Source organism: Pelophylax lessonae (assembly GCF_965119305.1).
Source record: "Pelophylax lessonae genome assembly, chromosome: 1".
Classification (NCBI taxonomy): domain Eukaryota; kingdom Metazoa; phylum Chordata; class Amphibia; order Anura; family Ranidae; genus Pelophylax; species Pelophylax lessonae.
The window spans coordinates 475,446,310-475,461,992 of NC_138768.1; the positions used below are offsets into that span (position 1 = coordinate 475,446,310).

The 15,683-nt window shown below is 51.0% G+C and overlaps 1 protein-coding gene across 1 annotated transcript in view; it reads left to right on the forward strand.

The window, feature by feature from the left end:
- Window positions 1–15,683, forward strand: part of ZFR2 (zinc finger RNA binding protein 2) — a gene marked incomplete at its 3' end in the record, with an annotated part of 435,737 nt that overhangs the window by 163,216 nt on the left and 256,838 nt on the right. Inside the window, exon 8 of the mRNA XM_082246780.1 lies at window positions 9,446–9,594. Within this exon, the coding sequence (XP_082102906.1) occupies window positions 9,446–9,594 (149 nt within the window). The remainder of the gene's footprint in view (window positions 1–9,445; window positions 9,595–15,683) is intronic.

Genomic DNA, 15,683 nt, shown 5'->3' on the forward strand with positions numbered 1-15,683 from the left:
AGCCACTTGTTAACTTCCCTAATCTCCCGCTGCCTCTCTGGTGGGGCTCGAGGTACAGATAGTATTTCTGAAAATACTACCTTGGCGGTCCTAGTCCTCAACTTGGCTCCCAAGTCCCTGAAATCATTTAGGACTCTCCATCTTCCTCTGCCTATGTCATTGGTACCCACGTGTACCATGAAAACTGGGTCTTCCCCAGCCCCACCCAATAATCTGTCCACCCGATCCGTGATGTGCGGAACCCGATCGCCCGGTAAACAGACTGTTCGGCGCTCACGGTCTTTGTGGCAGATTGCACTGTCTGTCCTGCACTGTCTGTCCTTCTAATAATTGAGTCCCCTACCACCAGCCCCTGTCTTTCCTTTCCCTTTCTCCCGGCCTCAATGGAGGAGTTATTCCCCTGGCAGCTAGGGACGTCGCTCTGCTCCAGCAATGCTGGTCCCTGACTGGTTTCCCCAACATCACGCAACGGGGCGTATCTATTGGGGTGCTCCAGTCCGGGACCAGCCTCCTTGCCTTGTCCCCTTCTACCCCTCCTAACTGTCACCCCTCTACTCTGCTCTGATGCCTGCACCTCCAATACTCTGCCCACCTCTGTGCAGGCCCCTGCCTGCGCCTGACTGGTACGATCTGGCTCTCCTTCGGTATGGACATTTGGCTCCGTGTTGCCAGCTGCCTCCCTAGATTCAGGACCTGAGCTTCCAGGGAAGCAACATGCCTACATTTTGCACATTTGTATTTGCCCTTGATCGCATGATCGAGGAACGCATACATATCACAAGATGTACACCGAGTCGCATCTCCACACCCGCCGGGCATTGTACCTACTAATCTAATCTAATGGGGATTTAGTAATTAAAGTCTGTCTTGTGTGGCTGTTTCCTGGCTTCCTAACTCTACCTTCTCAGTTCTCACCCTCTGGTACTCCGCTACACTCGACACTCAGTCGCACGACACTCGCAATCGCACAGCCTGGTCAGTCGCACAGCCCGGTCAGTCGCACAGCCGTCAGTCACCGTCCCTAGCTATTCCCCTCTGGTTCCCCTACCCACCAGCTGCCAAATAGCTGATCGGTCACCTACTCACGTGCTGCTGTTCCGGGTCACCAGCTCACTCCCAGTCCTTCAGCCCCCCTGGCGGTCCTCCGCCGCTGCCGCCGTTCGGTGGTCCCAGGTACTTGCAGGTATCGAGGTACTGTCAGATCTACTGCTTCTGTCCTGGTCTGTCCTTGTCTGTTGGAAGATCCTGCAGCCGCCTCCTGTCAGTCTTACTACACGCAGTATGTGTGATCCCCCTCACTCAGCCAAACAGCTGATTCAGCACACTCACGTTTCTGCTGTCTCCTGTCCTGTCAGTCAGTCCCTGCACGCCTGCAGTACTGTCCCCGCCGCCTGGTTTCGGTCACGTTGCGTTGGCAGTCACCCTTCAGTTACTGGCTTCTGTCGAGTCTCCCTCAGCTGTTCCCCGATGTCTGTTTCCCTTCACAGCAATCACAGCTTCTCCCTCCTCTCCACGTGGTGCTCTCCTCTGCCTCTAGTGGCCACCAGCAGAATTGCAGCGCCAAACATGAGGGTTATCCTATATTAAAAAAGAATAGCGCGCAAATGCAAAAGAAATAACTACCAAATCTGAAGACAATCCATAAATAAAAATGGGGGTTTGGTCCCACCATATGGCCATATCGTGCTCAAGCCCACTACTGCGTCAAAGTACCCCATTATCAGTGGGTCCTACACTATCCATGAAAAAGAGATGAATCCAGCCTTTCTAACCCTTGGAGATAATACTCCTTGCTGGGAAGGATGTGCAAATGCACTACAGGGGACTCCTCCTATATCCACTTGATGGTGGACACTGATTGAGTACAGGTGTATCAAGTGGATATAGGAGGAGTCCCCTGTAGTGCATTTGCACATCCTTCCCAGCAAGGAGTATTATCTCCAAGGGTCAGAAAGGCTGGATTCATCTTTTTCATGGATAGTGTAGGACCCACTGATAATGGGGTACTTTGACGCAGTAGTGGGCTTGAGCACGATATGGCCATATGGTGGGACCAAACCCCCATTTTTATTTATGGATTGTCTTCAGATTTGGTAGTTATTTCTTTTGCATTTGCGCGCTATTCTTTTTTAATATACATGTCTTTTGGTTCATAGCTGCAGCAGCTTTAGAAATACATGGGTATGCGCCCCCAAATTTTTTGCCTGTTTAGGAGGGTTATCCTAGACTGGCCTACATATTTTTGTTTGCCAGTGTTTAATCTGCCTGCAGGTGGCAGTTTAACCCGACAGTATGACTTCTTGTGTCCTTCAATGGGTTTTAATAAAACAATTTAATGGAAAGTACAAGAATTTTTGCGTCTTCCCACCCCTCATGAATATACTGCTTTGGGACATCCCAATGGTCTCTGAAGAGATGGAGCTGCATCTGTCGATGAACGATGGAGAAAACTGGATTTTTGTAAGAATTTACCGTAAAGTTATTTTCTCATCCACAGACGCAGCACCCGTCCCTCTACTTCTGAGTGAATGGGGTTTTTTTCTAAACGCTGCTTACAACTAAACTGATTGCTGATAGCAGAGTGTGTGGGGTTATGCCTGCAGGGACAGCTCCATAGGCGTGGTTAAACTTTTTTCCTGCCTAGTGTCTGTCCCTGAATTGAGGAGCATAACCAAATGGCCTCTGAAGAGAAAAGGATTTTACGGTAAGTTCTTAAGAAAATCCAGTTTCTCTTACGTCCTCTGACAGTCGCCGCCTCCTCTAAGTCATCACTATTGGGTAATGACTTCCTATCCGTAGGAATAGCTAGGCATATAGACTTAGTCAAAAGACAAAAGGCATTAGCATATACACACCCATGGGGGCTGTCCCATCTGGTCAATACCCCCCCTGCATCACCACTCCCAACTCAGTTTTACTTTGCCTAGCGTCAGGAATAGTCAGGCTTACCTTGTGCTGGGGCTTCAGTCTCAGCCTTCCTACTCCTTTTTTTTTTTTTTTTTTTTTTTTCTTTGAAAATGTCAGTTTTTTCTCTTACTTTACTAGCTGTTTATTTTGTCAGCTCTAGTGTTAGTCTTCTCTTCGGATGAAGATGGATCATGCGGTGCTGGGATTCGGACTGACCGCCCTGGTTTTCCAGGGCATAGAGGGTCAGATGGACCCCCAGCCCGCCATCGAGCGTTCAGCTATGGTTCGCCCTGGCATTAAGACCGACCCATCCCTGTTCGCTGCAGGGATGCAGCCGTGAGGTGGCTACCTCACAGGACTCGTCTGCGGTGCTGCAGCGTCATGTCCCTGGCTCACGGCACTCCCTGTCAGATGAGGACAGAGGTTTATCCGTGCATAGAGGCTCCCCCACGCCATCGGGGACAGGTAAGTACTTTTCTGTGTGGGGCCTCTGTCTGGGGTGGCAGTCTGTGTTGCTGTGTGTCCCCATGTCTGTGCCTGTGTGACTCCCTGTGCGATCCCTGTGGGGTTCGCTTGTGCAGATCTGTATGGTTGCCGGGGGTCCCTGTCCCTGTGTCACCTTAGGTGCATGTTTGGGGGTGCAGACGTTTTATGCTTGTGCGGCGACCGCAGCGGCGAAGATTCACTTTACTGTGGGCACACGTGTATAGCTCCTTTGGGGGCGATTGTACATGTCATTTTGGCGCCATTAGCCACCATTTTGTGGGCGGTCCTTTCCTATGGGGCAGCCATTTTCCCGGGGTCTGGCTTTTAGTCCAGCCCTCTCCAGCAGCATTTCCTTTCCATCAGCAGCGAGGACACTGGTAGCAACGCTCTGCGGGCTCTGCAGGTTATCAGTCTCAATTTCCCTCTGTATATCGCTTCTGGCTGTTTGTTTTCTCCTTTGGGGGTCTTTCATAGCTGTGACAGTAGCGGTGGGCTGCACACACCGCAGCGCTCTTAAAGGGGACAGTACATCATTTTTTGCACTGTATTTTATTCTGATAACTTGAGCCATGGATTCTCAGGAAAGCAAGTTTCCTCCAGCTTTAGTGGGGGGCCCCAGTTCTCCTGTGGCTCCGCTGCGACCTGATTTGGCCGCTGTAGTAGCGACTTTTGTGGCAAATGTGGAAATGCTGATGGCTGAACGTGCTGCAAAAAAGAGGCCCAGATTGTCTCTTTCTTCTGATTCAGAAGGGGATATGGCTACTGCTGCGAGCGTGCCCTTTTCAGGGTCCCGCTCATCCCTGGACCCCCCGGGGTCGAGGGGGAGGCTGAGGTGGAGGGTGTGGATACATCCTCCCCGGGGTCGCCTGAAGAACGGGCTACCATGGATGAGTTAATTGTTTCTGTTAAAGAAACCTTACATTTGGAGGATGAGCCCAGTCCTCCGGGAGTTGTGTCCTCTTTTGGGACACGTAGAACCCGCAAGTCTGCGCAGGTTTTCCTCTGCACGGCGGAATTTCATTACACTGTTAATGAAGTGTGGCGCACGTTAAAACTCCCATTCTTGGTGCCTAGTCGGTTCAAGTTGCTTTATCCATTTGCACCGGCTACGGAATCACGATGGTGTGTGCCTCCACAGGTAGATCACACTGTGGCCGTGCTGAACAAGGCTACCTTGGTGCCTACTGAGGATACCCCGGTTTTCCGGGATCCCACGGAGCGGCGGTTGGAGTCTCTGGCGCGCCATTCCTATACGGTGGCGGGTTCGTTACTCAAACCCATTTTCGCGTCCGTTTTGGTGGCCCAGGCGGTGGCTGATTGGACTACGGTGCTTAGGAGCAACCTCGTGTCTGATGGTGTTCCGCCTGCCCGGCTGGAAATGGTGGATCAAAGCCATCAGGGAATCATGTATCTGTGTGATGCGGCCTTGAATGAGGCCCCTTTAGTAGCACGCCTCTCTAGTGTCGCGGTGCTTAACCGGCGACTGATATGGCTAAAGAGCTGGTCGGCTGACCAATCCTCACGGAAAACAGTCGCTGATTTTCCTTATGTTGGCTCTCGCCTTTTTGGCGAGGCGTTGGACACCCTGGTGAAAGGCGTCACAGAGGGCAAGAGCACTATGCTGCCCCAGAACCCGAAGAACAAGTCCTTTCGTGACAAGCGGGGTTCTGCGCCTAGATCCAATCAGGGGTCCTTTCGGAACCGATCCGAGGGTAAGCCCTTCAAGGCCCAGGGCAGTCAGCAGAAGCCCTGGGAGGGCGAGCAGGAGTCGGGCAATGCCGACTCGGCGGGTCAGTCCGACTCTGACTGAAGGGACGCCCTCACCCGTTTCAGGGGTGGGGGGACGCTTGCGCGGTTTCCTCCAACCTTGGTTGATCCGGATATCGGACAGGGGGGTTCAGGAAATCATTCGATCAGGAGACGTGATCGAATTCCTTCCCGGCTGGCGGGCAGATTCTTTCCCTCGAAGCTTTGCTTGCCTCCTGGGCGTCAGCAGGACCTGCATCAAGCGGTGTAGGACCTTCTTGCTCAGGGGGTGATTGTCCCGGTACCTCATCGGGACAGGTTTCGGGGATTTTGTTCCAATCTGTTCGTGGTGCCCGGGAAGGGGGGCAAAGTGCGTCCTATTCCCTATATGGGAATGATTCTGGGCTCTGCTCAGGCAAAGGTGTTCTTGCCGAAGGACAAGCTCCGGTCTTTGCGGGATGTGATCGGGTCCCTCAGGGGCAGCCCGTCCTCGTCATTCAGGACCTGCATGCGGGGCCTTTGGGTTGATGGTGTCGGCCTTCGAGGCTATACCCTTTGCTCAGTTCCACACGCAGGCTCTCCAGACGGAGATCCTGGCCAGGTGGGACAGACTTCCTCAGTCCTTGGATCTGGAGGTCTCCCTGAGTCGCCAGACCTGATTGGCTCTTCTATGGTGGATCCAGTCCCCGTCGGTGGCGGAAGGCAAGTCCTTCCGTCCGTTGGTGTGGACAGTGGTTGCCACGGATGTCAGCCTGTCGGGCTGGGGTGGAGTCCTGGGCAACCTGTCTGCCCAGGGCACTTGGGCGGAGGAGGAGTCCTCCCTCCAGAAAATGTGCTGGAACTACGAGCGATAAAACTGTGTCTCTTCCAGTGGTCAGATCGTCTCCAGGACCTACCTGTTCGTGTACAGACGGACAATGCTACCGCGTTGGCTTACATCAACCACCAGGGGGGCACCAGGAGTGCTCGTGCGGCCCGGGAGGTGACCGACATTCTGTCTTGGGCCGAGACTCATGTCCCGGCGATCTCGGCAGTTCACATTCCGGGTGTGGAAAATTGGCAGGCCGACTATCTGAGCCGCCAGACCCTGGACCAGGGGGAATGGTCCCTTCACCCGGAGGTCTTTCAGATGCTGTGTGCGAAATGGGGATCCCCAGATGTGGATCTGTTCGCATCCCGGCTAACTGAAAGGTGGAAATCTTCGTGGCAAGAACGCGCGATCCGTTGGCGGACGCCTCGGATGCGTTGGTGGCCACTTGGCATCAGTATCGTCTGATGTACGCCTTTCCTCCGATTCAGTTACTATCCCGGTTTCTTCGCAGATTGGCCTCGGAACCGCACATGGTGATTTTGGTGGCATCAGACTGGCCACGCCGGTCCTGGTACGCCGACGTTGTTCACCTGGCAGTGGCACCTCCGTGACGCCTTCCTCTGCGGGAAGATCTCCTGTCTCAGGGTCCGATATTCCATCCTGCTTTACAGTCGCTGGCTTTAACGGCCTGGCTGTTGAGACCCAGGTCTTGATGGACAAGGGTCTATCCCCTGAGGTTATCCCTACCCTGATCAAGGCTAGGAAATCCTCCTCTGGTAAGATCTATCACCATACCTGGAAAGCTTATTTCACCTGGTGTGAGTCCAGGGGGTTCTCCCCTCGTTCTTACCCGGTGTCGAGAATCTTGGCTTTCCTCCAGTCTGGAGTGGACCAGCGCCTGGCGCTGGCCACGATAAAGGGCCAGGTGTCCGCACTGGCTGTCCTTTTCCAACGCCCTGTGGCGTCTCATTCCTTAGTGCGCACTTTCATTCAAGGTGTGAGACATTTGGCTCCTCCCAGAAAGGAGCCCTTACCTCCGTGGGACTTGAACTTGGTTCTGTCTGCGTTGCAGCGTGCTCCCTTTGAAAATATCAGGGAGATATCGTTGCCTCTGCTGTCGTAAATGGTTGCCTTTCTGGTGGCGATCACTTCGGCTCGCAGGGTGTCGGAGCTGGCGGCGTTGTCTTGCCGCTCCCCTTACTTGATCATTCACAGGGATAAGGTGGTTTTGCGACCACCCCCATCCTTCCTTCCCAAGGTGATCTCTGAATTTCACCTTAATGAGGACATTGTCCTGCCTTCGCTTTGTACGAAGCCTAAACATCCAAAGGAGATTGCTTTGCATTCCTTGGATGTTGTCAGGGCGATCAGGGTTTACCTGTCGTCTTGGGAATCCTTTCGGAAGACGGATTCCCTCTTTGTCCTTCCTGAGGGACCTCGGAAGGGCATGGCTGCGTCCGCAGTGACTATTGCCAAATGGATCAGACAGACCATTGAACAGGCTTACGCCTTGAAGGAACTGGTTCCGCCCTTCCCTGTTAAGGCGCACTCTCCCAGGTCTTTTGAGTACTTCCTGCGCCTATTGGCATCGGGCCTCGGTGGCCCAGGTGTGCAAGGCGGCGACTTAGTCGTCGGTGCACACTTTTTCCAAGTTCTACAAAGTAGACGTTCTGGCATCAGCTGATGCTTCTTTTGGCTGCAAAGTTCTCAGTGCGGCTGTGCCATGATGGTCCCTTGAATTTTTTCTATGGGTCCCTGGCTGTTGGCATTTGCTTTCCTGGGCTGTTGCTCCTGTTGAGCATTGTTTTTTTCTGTTGCCCAGTTGGTTCTCTTACAGAACCTTTGAAAACGTCATCTGTGACGAAACGTCGTCAGGGCATGGCGTACTGACGTCATCGGATTGCGACCGGAGAGTGCGGACGAGCGGAGCCGTCCGTCCGGCGGCAACTACTTTTTGCTCACCCATTCCTGGTTTTCTGTAAGTGAACTTGCTTTTATAAATAAATTCTTTTAATGGTTTTACGCTATGGGAGCCTTTCTCTTCATATGTTTTTGAACACCCGCACTACTTGAAACACCTGGGACCCAGTACTGCAGACCATTGGTCGGATTCCCTGGATGTTCGTTCACCACATAGGCTTGGATATCATTCATATGTGATCAAGGGTCGGTTCCTTGGATATTTGGTGTACTCTACAGGCTTGGATTTAATCTCCATGCGGTAAGAGGCGACTCCCACTGGTGTGAATTAATACTGGCCCCTGAGTGGTACACCAGATTTTGTTTTGGCACACTTTGGATAGCCTTTATCTTTACAGGGTAAGAGGCGAATCCAGCTGGTGGTGGTATAGCACGATATTCTCCTTTCCAGTGTCTTCCTTCACATTTGCTACTATTTAATTTCTGTTCGGTAAGAGGCGACTCCAGCCGATGCACATTATAATCATTTAAGGTGTTAACCCTTAACTTTTTCTGGTAAGGGGTATTTATCTCTATTCCCCCCTTATATTCCTTTTGCATGGTTTAGTTCTCCACTTCAAATTATTAGAATCAATTATCACTTTGGTGGAGGTTATTTCACATTCAAACCCCTCATTCCATCAACACTGTGGTGTCAGTCACAAATAATTTTTGTGTGTTGGGTTTTACGCTATTGCGGTTTTTATTTGCTTTCATGATCCAACGACCACTGAGTTAATCGATCATAGAGGCCTGGATCTACTGTCAAGGTGACACGATTCCACGTAGTGAGACTGCCTTTTCCTTACCTCAATTTGGTAAGCATATACCCTTAAGGGAGCTTGGTCCTGGAATTTATCAACAATAATTTTTGGACTTTTTGTGGACTTTATATCTCCATCAATTATATTTAGCGCGACTTGATTTACTTATTCTCTTACAGTGCATGCAAGATTCCTTTCTCTGATGTGGGTACTGCGTTGCCTTTTCTACGGTTGCGTCTCCCACCCCTCATGTCTATACTGCTTTGGGACATCCCAATAGTGATGACTTAGAGGAGGCGGCGACTGTCGGAGGACGTAAGAGAAAACGGAATTTTTGTAAAATCTTACCTGTAAAATTCCTTTCTCTGAGTCCTCCGACAGTCGCCGCCCCCTCCCCTCTTTTGGGGTTCTTATTACCTACTGCTATGCTACCAAACTGAGTTGGGAGTGGTGATGCAGGGGGGGGGGTATTGACCAGATGGGACAGCCCCCATTGGTGTGTATATGCTAATGCCTTTTGTCTTTTGACTAAGTCTATATGCCTAGCTATTCCTACGGATAGGAAGTCAATACCCAATAGTGATGACTTGGAGAACGGAATTTTACAGGTAAGATTTTACAAAAATTCAGTTTTTTCCTCCGTGTGAATTTGATCACTGCTCCCTCTGTGGAATCGTATATGTGGAATTCCCCTTCAAATTTTTCTTCACTTGTGTGATATACTATCATAGCCTATTTCTACTAAACCTATGAAATATTTTTTGTTTTTAAGAAAAAAGTGAACCCACGCCTTTCAGTAGAAGAGAAGCCGAGCAATCGACCTTGGAAGATGGAAGAGGAAAGAATTTGGCGCAGATGGGAGCATAGACAGGCAGTGCAGAGATATTTAGAAGAAGAACAAATGTGGTTCATGGAAATGAGGTATATTTTTCTGGATGGGGGGGGGGACTGATGTGTGAAGCACAATAACAATGATCATATCTGTGTGGCTTGGCACTATTCTGCATCTTATAATTGCTGTAAAAATATCAGTCCTGAGCAGTGCCTTCGCTATGGGAGCTTGGACTGCATCTGGGCAATTCAAGTTGAGGATTCTGGTGCTGCCTTGCAGAAGTGCTAACTCTACACCATTGTGCTGCTTAAGCTATTTTTACTGTAGGTAACTTTTTTATTTATGCATTTTTCTTTCAAAACGTTTTTTCTCGTTCTTTGACGGATGCAGTTCTCTCTGATTCATATCAGTAGGGTTATACTGCCCCCTACAGGAGTAGGACACTAGGCAGAAAAAAAAGTTCTGGCTACGCCTATGGGCAGTCCTGGAGGGTACACCCTCTCTCTTCGTACGTAGGATTTCAGTTTTTTTTCTGCTTAGTAAGGACCTAAGTACCTTGCTGGGATTTCCGGTCCTGGCAAGCCTTTTTAGATAATTTTTTTAGCTAGCTTTTTTCTCCGGATTGTTCCTGTGAGATCTACAAGCAATTATGCTGGATCTAGGCGACGGGCTGGATGTTGAGATCCAGTGGTCACCCCAACCAGCTAACGAGCGTGTGCAGGCTCTAGCTCCGCGCTTGGTCGGCCGCCACCTAGTCCCCCTGGACGGAGACTGGCCCCGCGAGTTAAACGTCTCCCCAGGAGGCACACGACGGGGTCTAGGCTGATGTCGCAGCTTTCCTATTTGGCTGACAGCCCCCCTACTCTGTTGGCATGGGTCCTGTCAAGAGATGGTGCGTAAATGTCCCCCCCTGGCGGATTTTGGGGTGGACGCGGGCCCTCTCCCTTGGACGGTCGGACCCTCACACTCCTGGGTTTCCCTCTGTCCTATTGTGACCCACCCCCCCAAGTGGGGTACTGTTTAGGCCTACCCGAGCCTGGGGCCTAGTGTGCAGGCCGCATGGGAAGCCAGGGGAGTGCTTTTGTCAATGGGCCCCGATTACTGCGATTTTCGGACGGGGTCGCCATTTTGTGGTAGCCTCTGTCTGCTTCCATGGAGGCGGCCACCTTGGTACACCCGTTTTCGTCCATTTTGCTGTAGATTTTTTGCTGTGAAGGCCAGTGGGAGTGCCTGAAGGACAACGAGTCTTGAGGGTGGTCTCTCCCTCTCTGTGGGGGTCCGTTGGCGTGTATCTGACCTCCGGGGGGGGGGGGGGCGCTGTAGTGCTGTGGGGCCGTTAACCAAGAAAAAAAAGTATCTTTCATTTTTTTTTTTTTTTTTTTTAAAAAGGTGCTGGCAGGTTCCTCAGGTTCATTACATAGTTACATAGTTAGTGAGGCTGAAAAAAGACACAAGTCCATCCAGTTCAACCTATGATGTTTGTGTGTGTGTTTGCTTTTAACCGTACATTGTATACCCCTGTATGTTGTGGTCTTAAGGTGTCCATCCAATAGTTTTTTGAAACTATCAATGCTCCCAGCTGATACGACTGCTTGCGGAAGAGAATTCCACATACTTACCGATCTTACAGTGAAGAACCCCTTACGCACTTTAAGGTTAAACCGCCTTTCCTCAAGTTTTAGTGAGTGGCCACGTGTCTTATTGTATCTCCTTTCTCTGAATAGTTTGTTCCTTATGCTAGGGTCGCCAGTACAGTATTTGTACATTGATATCGTATCCCCCCTCAATCGTCTCTTCTCCAGAGAGAATAGGTTCAGTGCTTGTAGTCTTTCCTCATAGCTGATGTCCTCCATTCCCCTAATTATTTTTGTTGCCCTTCTCTGGACTTTCTCCAGTTCCAGCACATCCTTCCTGAGGACCGGTGCCCAGAACTGGACAGCATACTCCAGATGTGGCCGGACCAGAGTCTTGTAGAGTGGAAGAATAATCTCTTTATTTCTGGAGTGAATCCCCTTTTTTATACAACCCAGTATTCTGTTGGCTTTGCTTGCAGCGGCTTGGCATTGCATGCCACTTCCAAGCCTGTTGTCTACCAGTACCCCCAGGTCCCTTTCCATCCTAGACTCACCCAGAGGTTCCCCCCCTAGTGAGTAGCTTGCTTTCTGGTTTCTGGCCCCCAAGTGCATTACTTTACATTTTTCTACATTAAATCTCATCTGCCATGTAGTTGCCCACCCCGTTATTTTGTTCAGGTCTGCTTGCAAGATTTCCACATCCTGCATAGAAGATATTGGCATGCCTAATTTAGTATCTGCAAATACTGAGATTGTACTAGATATCCCCTCCTCTAGATCATTTATGAATAAATTAAACAGGATTGGTCCCAGGACAGAACCCTGGGGGACCCCACTATCCACACCCGCCCAATCGGAGTACTCCCCATTAATCACCACCCTCTGGACTCTCCCCTGGAGCCAGTTCTCTATCCAGGTACTCACCTTATGGTCCATACCTATCTTCCTTAGTTTGTACAGTAAGCGTTTGTGGGGAACAGTGTCAAAGGCCTTTGCAAAGTCCAGATACACCACATCCACAGGCTTACCTTTATCTAAGTGGCAGCTCACTTCATCGTAGAAGGTTAATAGATTGGTTTGGCATGAACGATTTTTCATGAATCCATGCTGATTACTACTTATAATACCGTTTTCATTACTAAAGTCTTGTATGTGGTCCCTTATCATCCCCTCCAAAATTTTGCAGACTACTGATGTTAGGCTGACCGGCCTATAGTTACCCGGGATACATCTCGGCCCCTTTTTAAATATTGGTACCACGTTGGCTTTTTTCCAATCAGCTGGCACCATACCTGTCTGTAAACTATCCTTAAAGATCAAGAATAATGGTCTGGCAATCACCTGGCTGAGCTCATTAAGAACCCTTGGGTGCAAGCCATCCGGTCCCGGGGATTTATTTATGTTAAGTTTCTCTAGTTTAGCTCTAAGTCTATCCTCTGTTAGCCATGGCGGCACTTCCTGAGGTGTATTATTTAGTTCGGCCTTACAAGCGGGGTTCGTGTAGCCCCCCGATTCCTTTGTGAAGACTGAAGAAAAGAAATTATTTAACACTTCCGCCTTTTCTCTGTCCTCAGTGGCCATTTTTCCTTTATCATCTTTTATGGGGCCAATGTGTTCTGGCCTCGCTTTCTTACTGTTTATATACGTAAAGAACTTCTTGGGGTTCTTTTTACTCTCCTCCGCTATATGTCTCTCGTGTTCTATTTTAGCCGCCCTGATTTTGTCTTTACATTTCTTATTACACTCTTTGTAGTGCTTAAATGCTGCCAATGACCCCTCAGTCTTGTATTTTTTGAAGGCCTTTTCTTTAGCTCTAATATACATTTTTATGTTGGAGTTTAGCCACCCAGGGTTTAGTTTTGCTCTTTTAAATTTATTTCCCTGTGGAATGTACTGGCCCACCCCCTTGTTAAGTATGCTCTTGAAGCACTCCCATTTTTCCTCCGTGTTCTTTGTTCCCAGGGTTCTATCCCATTTGATATTTTCTAGCAGCGAGCGCAGTTTAGGGAAATTGGCTCTTTTGAAATTCAGTGTCCTTATATTACCCTTGTGTTTCCTATTACTGTAATTAATACTGAAACCAATTGACCTATGGTCACTGTTCCCTAAGTTGTCCCGTATTTCTATATCCGTGAGCAGGGCCTTCTGGATCTCCGCTGTCCGTCGATGCCTTTTTGGCAGTTCGGGACACATTTGGGCTCGGGGGCTGGTGGTAGGTGCGCTGAGACGTTTTTCCGCCTACCCCTGCCATATCTGATGTTTGAGTCTGGCTCAGCCGCCGCAGACGTGGGCCTGACATGGGCCTCCCTGCCTTGTCTGTTACCTCGCGCCCTGTCTCCTCGGATGATGACGTTTCCACCTCCCCTGCCGCGACAGGCGCTGGTGGACGCACTGGCTGTTTTCGGTGCGTGGTACCGTGCGATTTGGGGGGCGCAGGTGGCATCTGGCACTCGCATGCCTGCCGGAGCTGCTCATTTTGCTGGCTGTTCATGTAGGAGGGGACCGTCTGAGACGTTCCCCTGGGTTGTCTAAGCGGCCGTTAGCTGTTGCCCCTTTTTGGGGAGTCTCTGGTACAGAGGACGGTTTCCTCCTTTGGTGGACGTACGGTCTCTAGCTGAATGGGACTACCGTTGTTCCGGTGGAGGAATCCCCGTCCTTTAAGGGCCTAGGGGATAGGATGGCGTGGGTTGTGGCCTGCGCTCTTTGCTCCCTGGCCACGCAGACACTACCTTATGGGTGGAGTCCCAACACCGTGACTTGGCGTGTGGCATGTCCCTCTTGCTCTGGGGAAGCTGTTGGACCAGCTGGCGCAGGGGCTGCATTTTGTTTGCGATGCCGCACTGGTCGAGGCTCCCTTGTATAGTCACCTTCTCGTTTTCGGTGGTGGTTGACCGGAGTCTACTTGACCAGAGTATTGGTCTGCGGATCAAAGTTCTAAGAAGGTCTTAATGGATCTCCCTTCTCAGTGGGATTGCCTGTTTGGCACTGCCCTGGTTGACACATGCTGTCAAGGGTGAGGGTCTTCGTCACAGTCGGGGTTCCCCCCTTTCGGCTCACAAACAAGTTTCTTCGTCCCCCGGGGACAATTGATGTGGAAAAGTCCTTCCAGACTTCCGCGTGGGCTTCAGATGACCCTGGTCTGGCGTACATGGGTTTGGTTTTTTCCAGACCCGCGGACAAGGCCTACTCGGCCTGAAGGTGCTTCCTCTCCCATCTAGTGGGTTGAGGACCTGCGACTGGCCCGGATCCCAGGCTGACTTGGTTCAGGAGGTTGTGCGGTCCAGTTGAATGATCGAGTTACGATCCGTTTATTTCCGGTAAGGTTTTTCCCTTCCAATGTAAGGCTGTTTCCAGATCGCTTACAGGCGCTCTGTGGGTCAGTTCAGGCTCTGGTTCAACAAGCTGGACCTACTGGTCCTTTGATGGTTCCGTGCAGATCACAAATGCAAGTTGGTATTGGTTCGCATGGTGGTGGCTTCTCTATCTCCGGGCTTACTGGCCTCCATAGACCTCAAGCTGCCTTGGACTCAGGGTCAGGGTGTTTCTCCCTCTGGTGTCAAAACTCTTGGCACTTTAGACTGCGTTCAACGTTTTCTGTTCCGCACATGGTCTTCCCTTTGGACCTGCATGCGAGTTCTGGGACTGATGGTGGTGTTTTTTAAGACAGTCCCTTTCGCTCAATCCCTCTTGGGGATCCCCCAGGAGGGAATCCTTCTCAAAGGCGACTGGAATCCAAAACTCTCTGGACTTGCGGATCCAGCTAGGCTGTGTGCCCGGGGAGTCTTGCTCTGGAATCCTTCCTCCCCACCTACTGGGCGATTGTCACCTCGGCAGGTTTTCTGCTATGGGAGTATGATCCCTGGAGGATCCAGGTTACCGCTTATTGTCCTGGGGCTGAGAGCGATCCAGCTTTGCCTAGTTCACTGGATCAGGCACCTGCGGCTGTCCGGTGCACATTTAATTGACTATGCTGCGACCGTGGCTTGTCTTTCACGAAGGGGGCACCAAAAGTGTCCTTGCTGCCTTGGAAGTGATGTTTCTTCGTTGGGCAGGGCGCCTTGTTCCGGCTCTTTCCGCCGTTCCCTTTCCAGGGGGGAACAACACAATTGCTAGGCGGTTTGCCTCAGTCGACAGGCCCTGGATGCAGGGCAATGGTCCCTTCATCCGGAGTCGTTCCAGCAGTTGTGCCTTCGTTTGGGGGCACTCCGGACATCTACAGGCTAGTGCAGAGGTCGTGGCCCGCTCTCGGGACCCTCTGGCGGGTGCAATGGTGGCCTCATGGGTTCCGTCATGGGCAAGAACATTCGCTAGGTTCAACATGTTCGATGCTGAGAGGTTTGGCGTGGTCACCTTTGCAAGGCTAGCATGGTCGTGCGAAAGTGCTCACGGATGGGCCGAAGTCAATGTCAGCTGCTGTCTGCCTTTCCTCCTCTCCAGTTGCTGCCTTGAGGTGGCGGGGATTTCGGTCATTCTCGTGGCTTCGGACTTGCCTTGCCGAGCTTGGTACGCCGACCTGGTCCGGCTTGCCTCTGACACTCCTTGGAGGCTTCCTCTCAGGGAGGGTTTCTTCTCTTCAGGGCCCATCTCCCATCCGGCTTGACGGT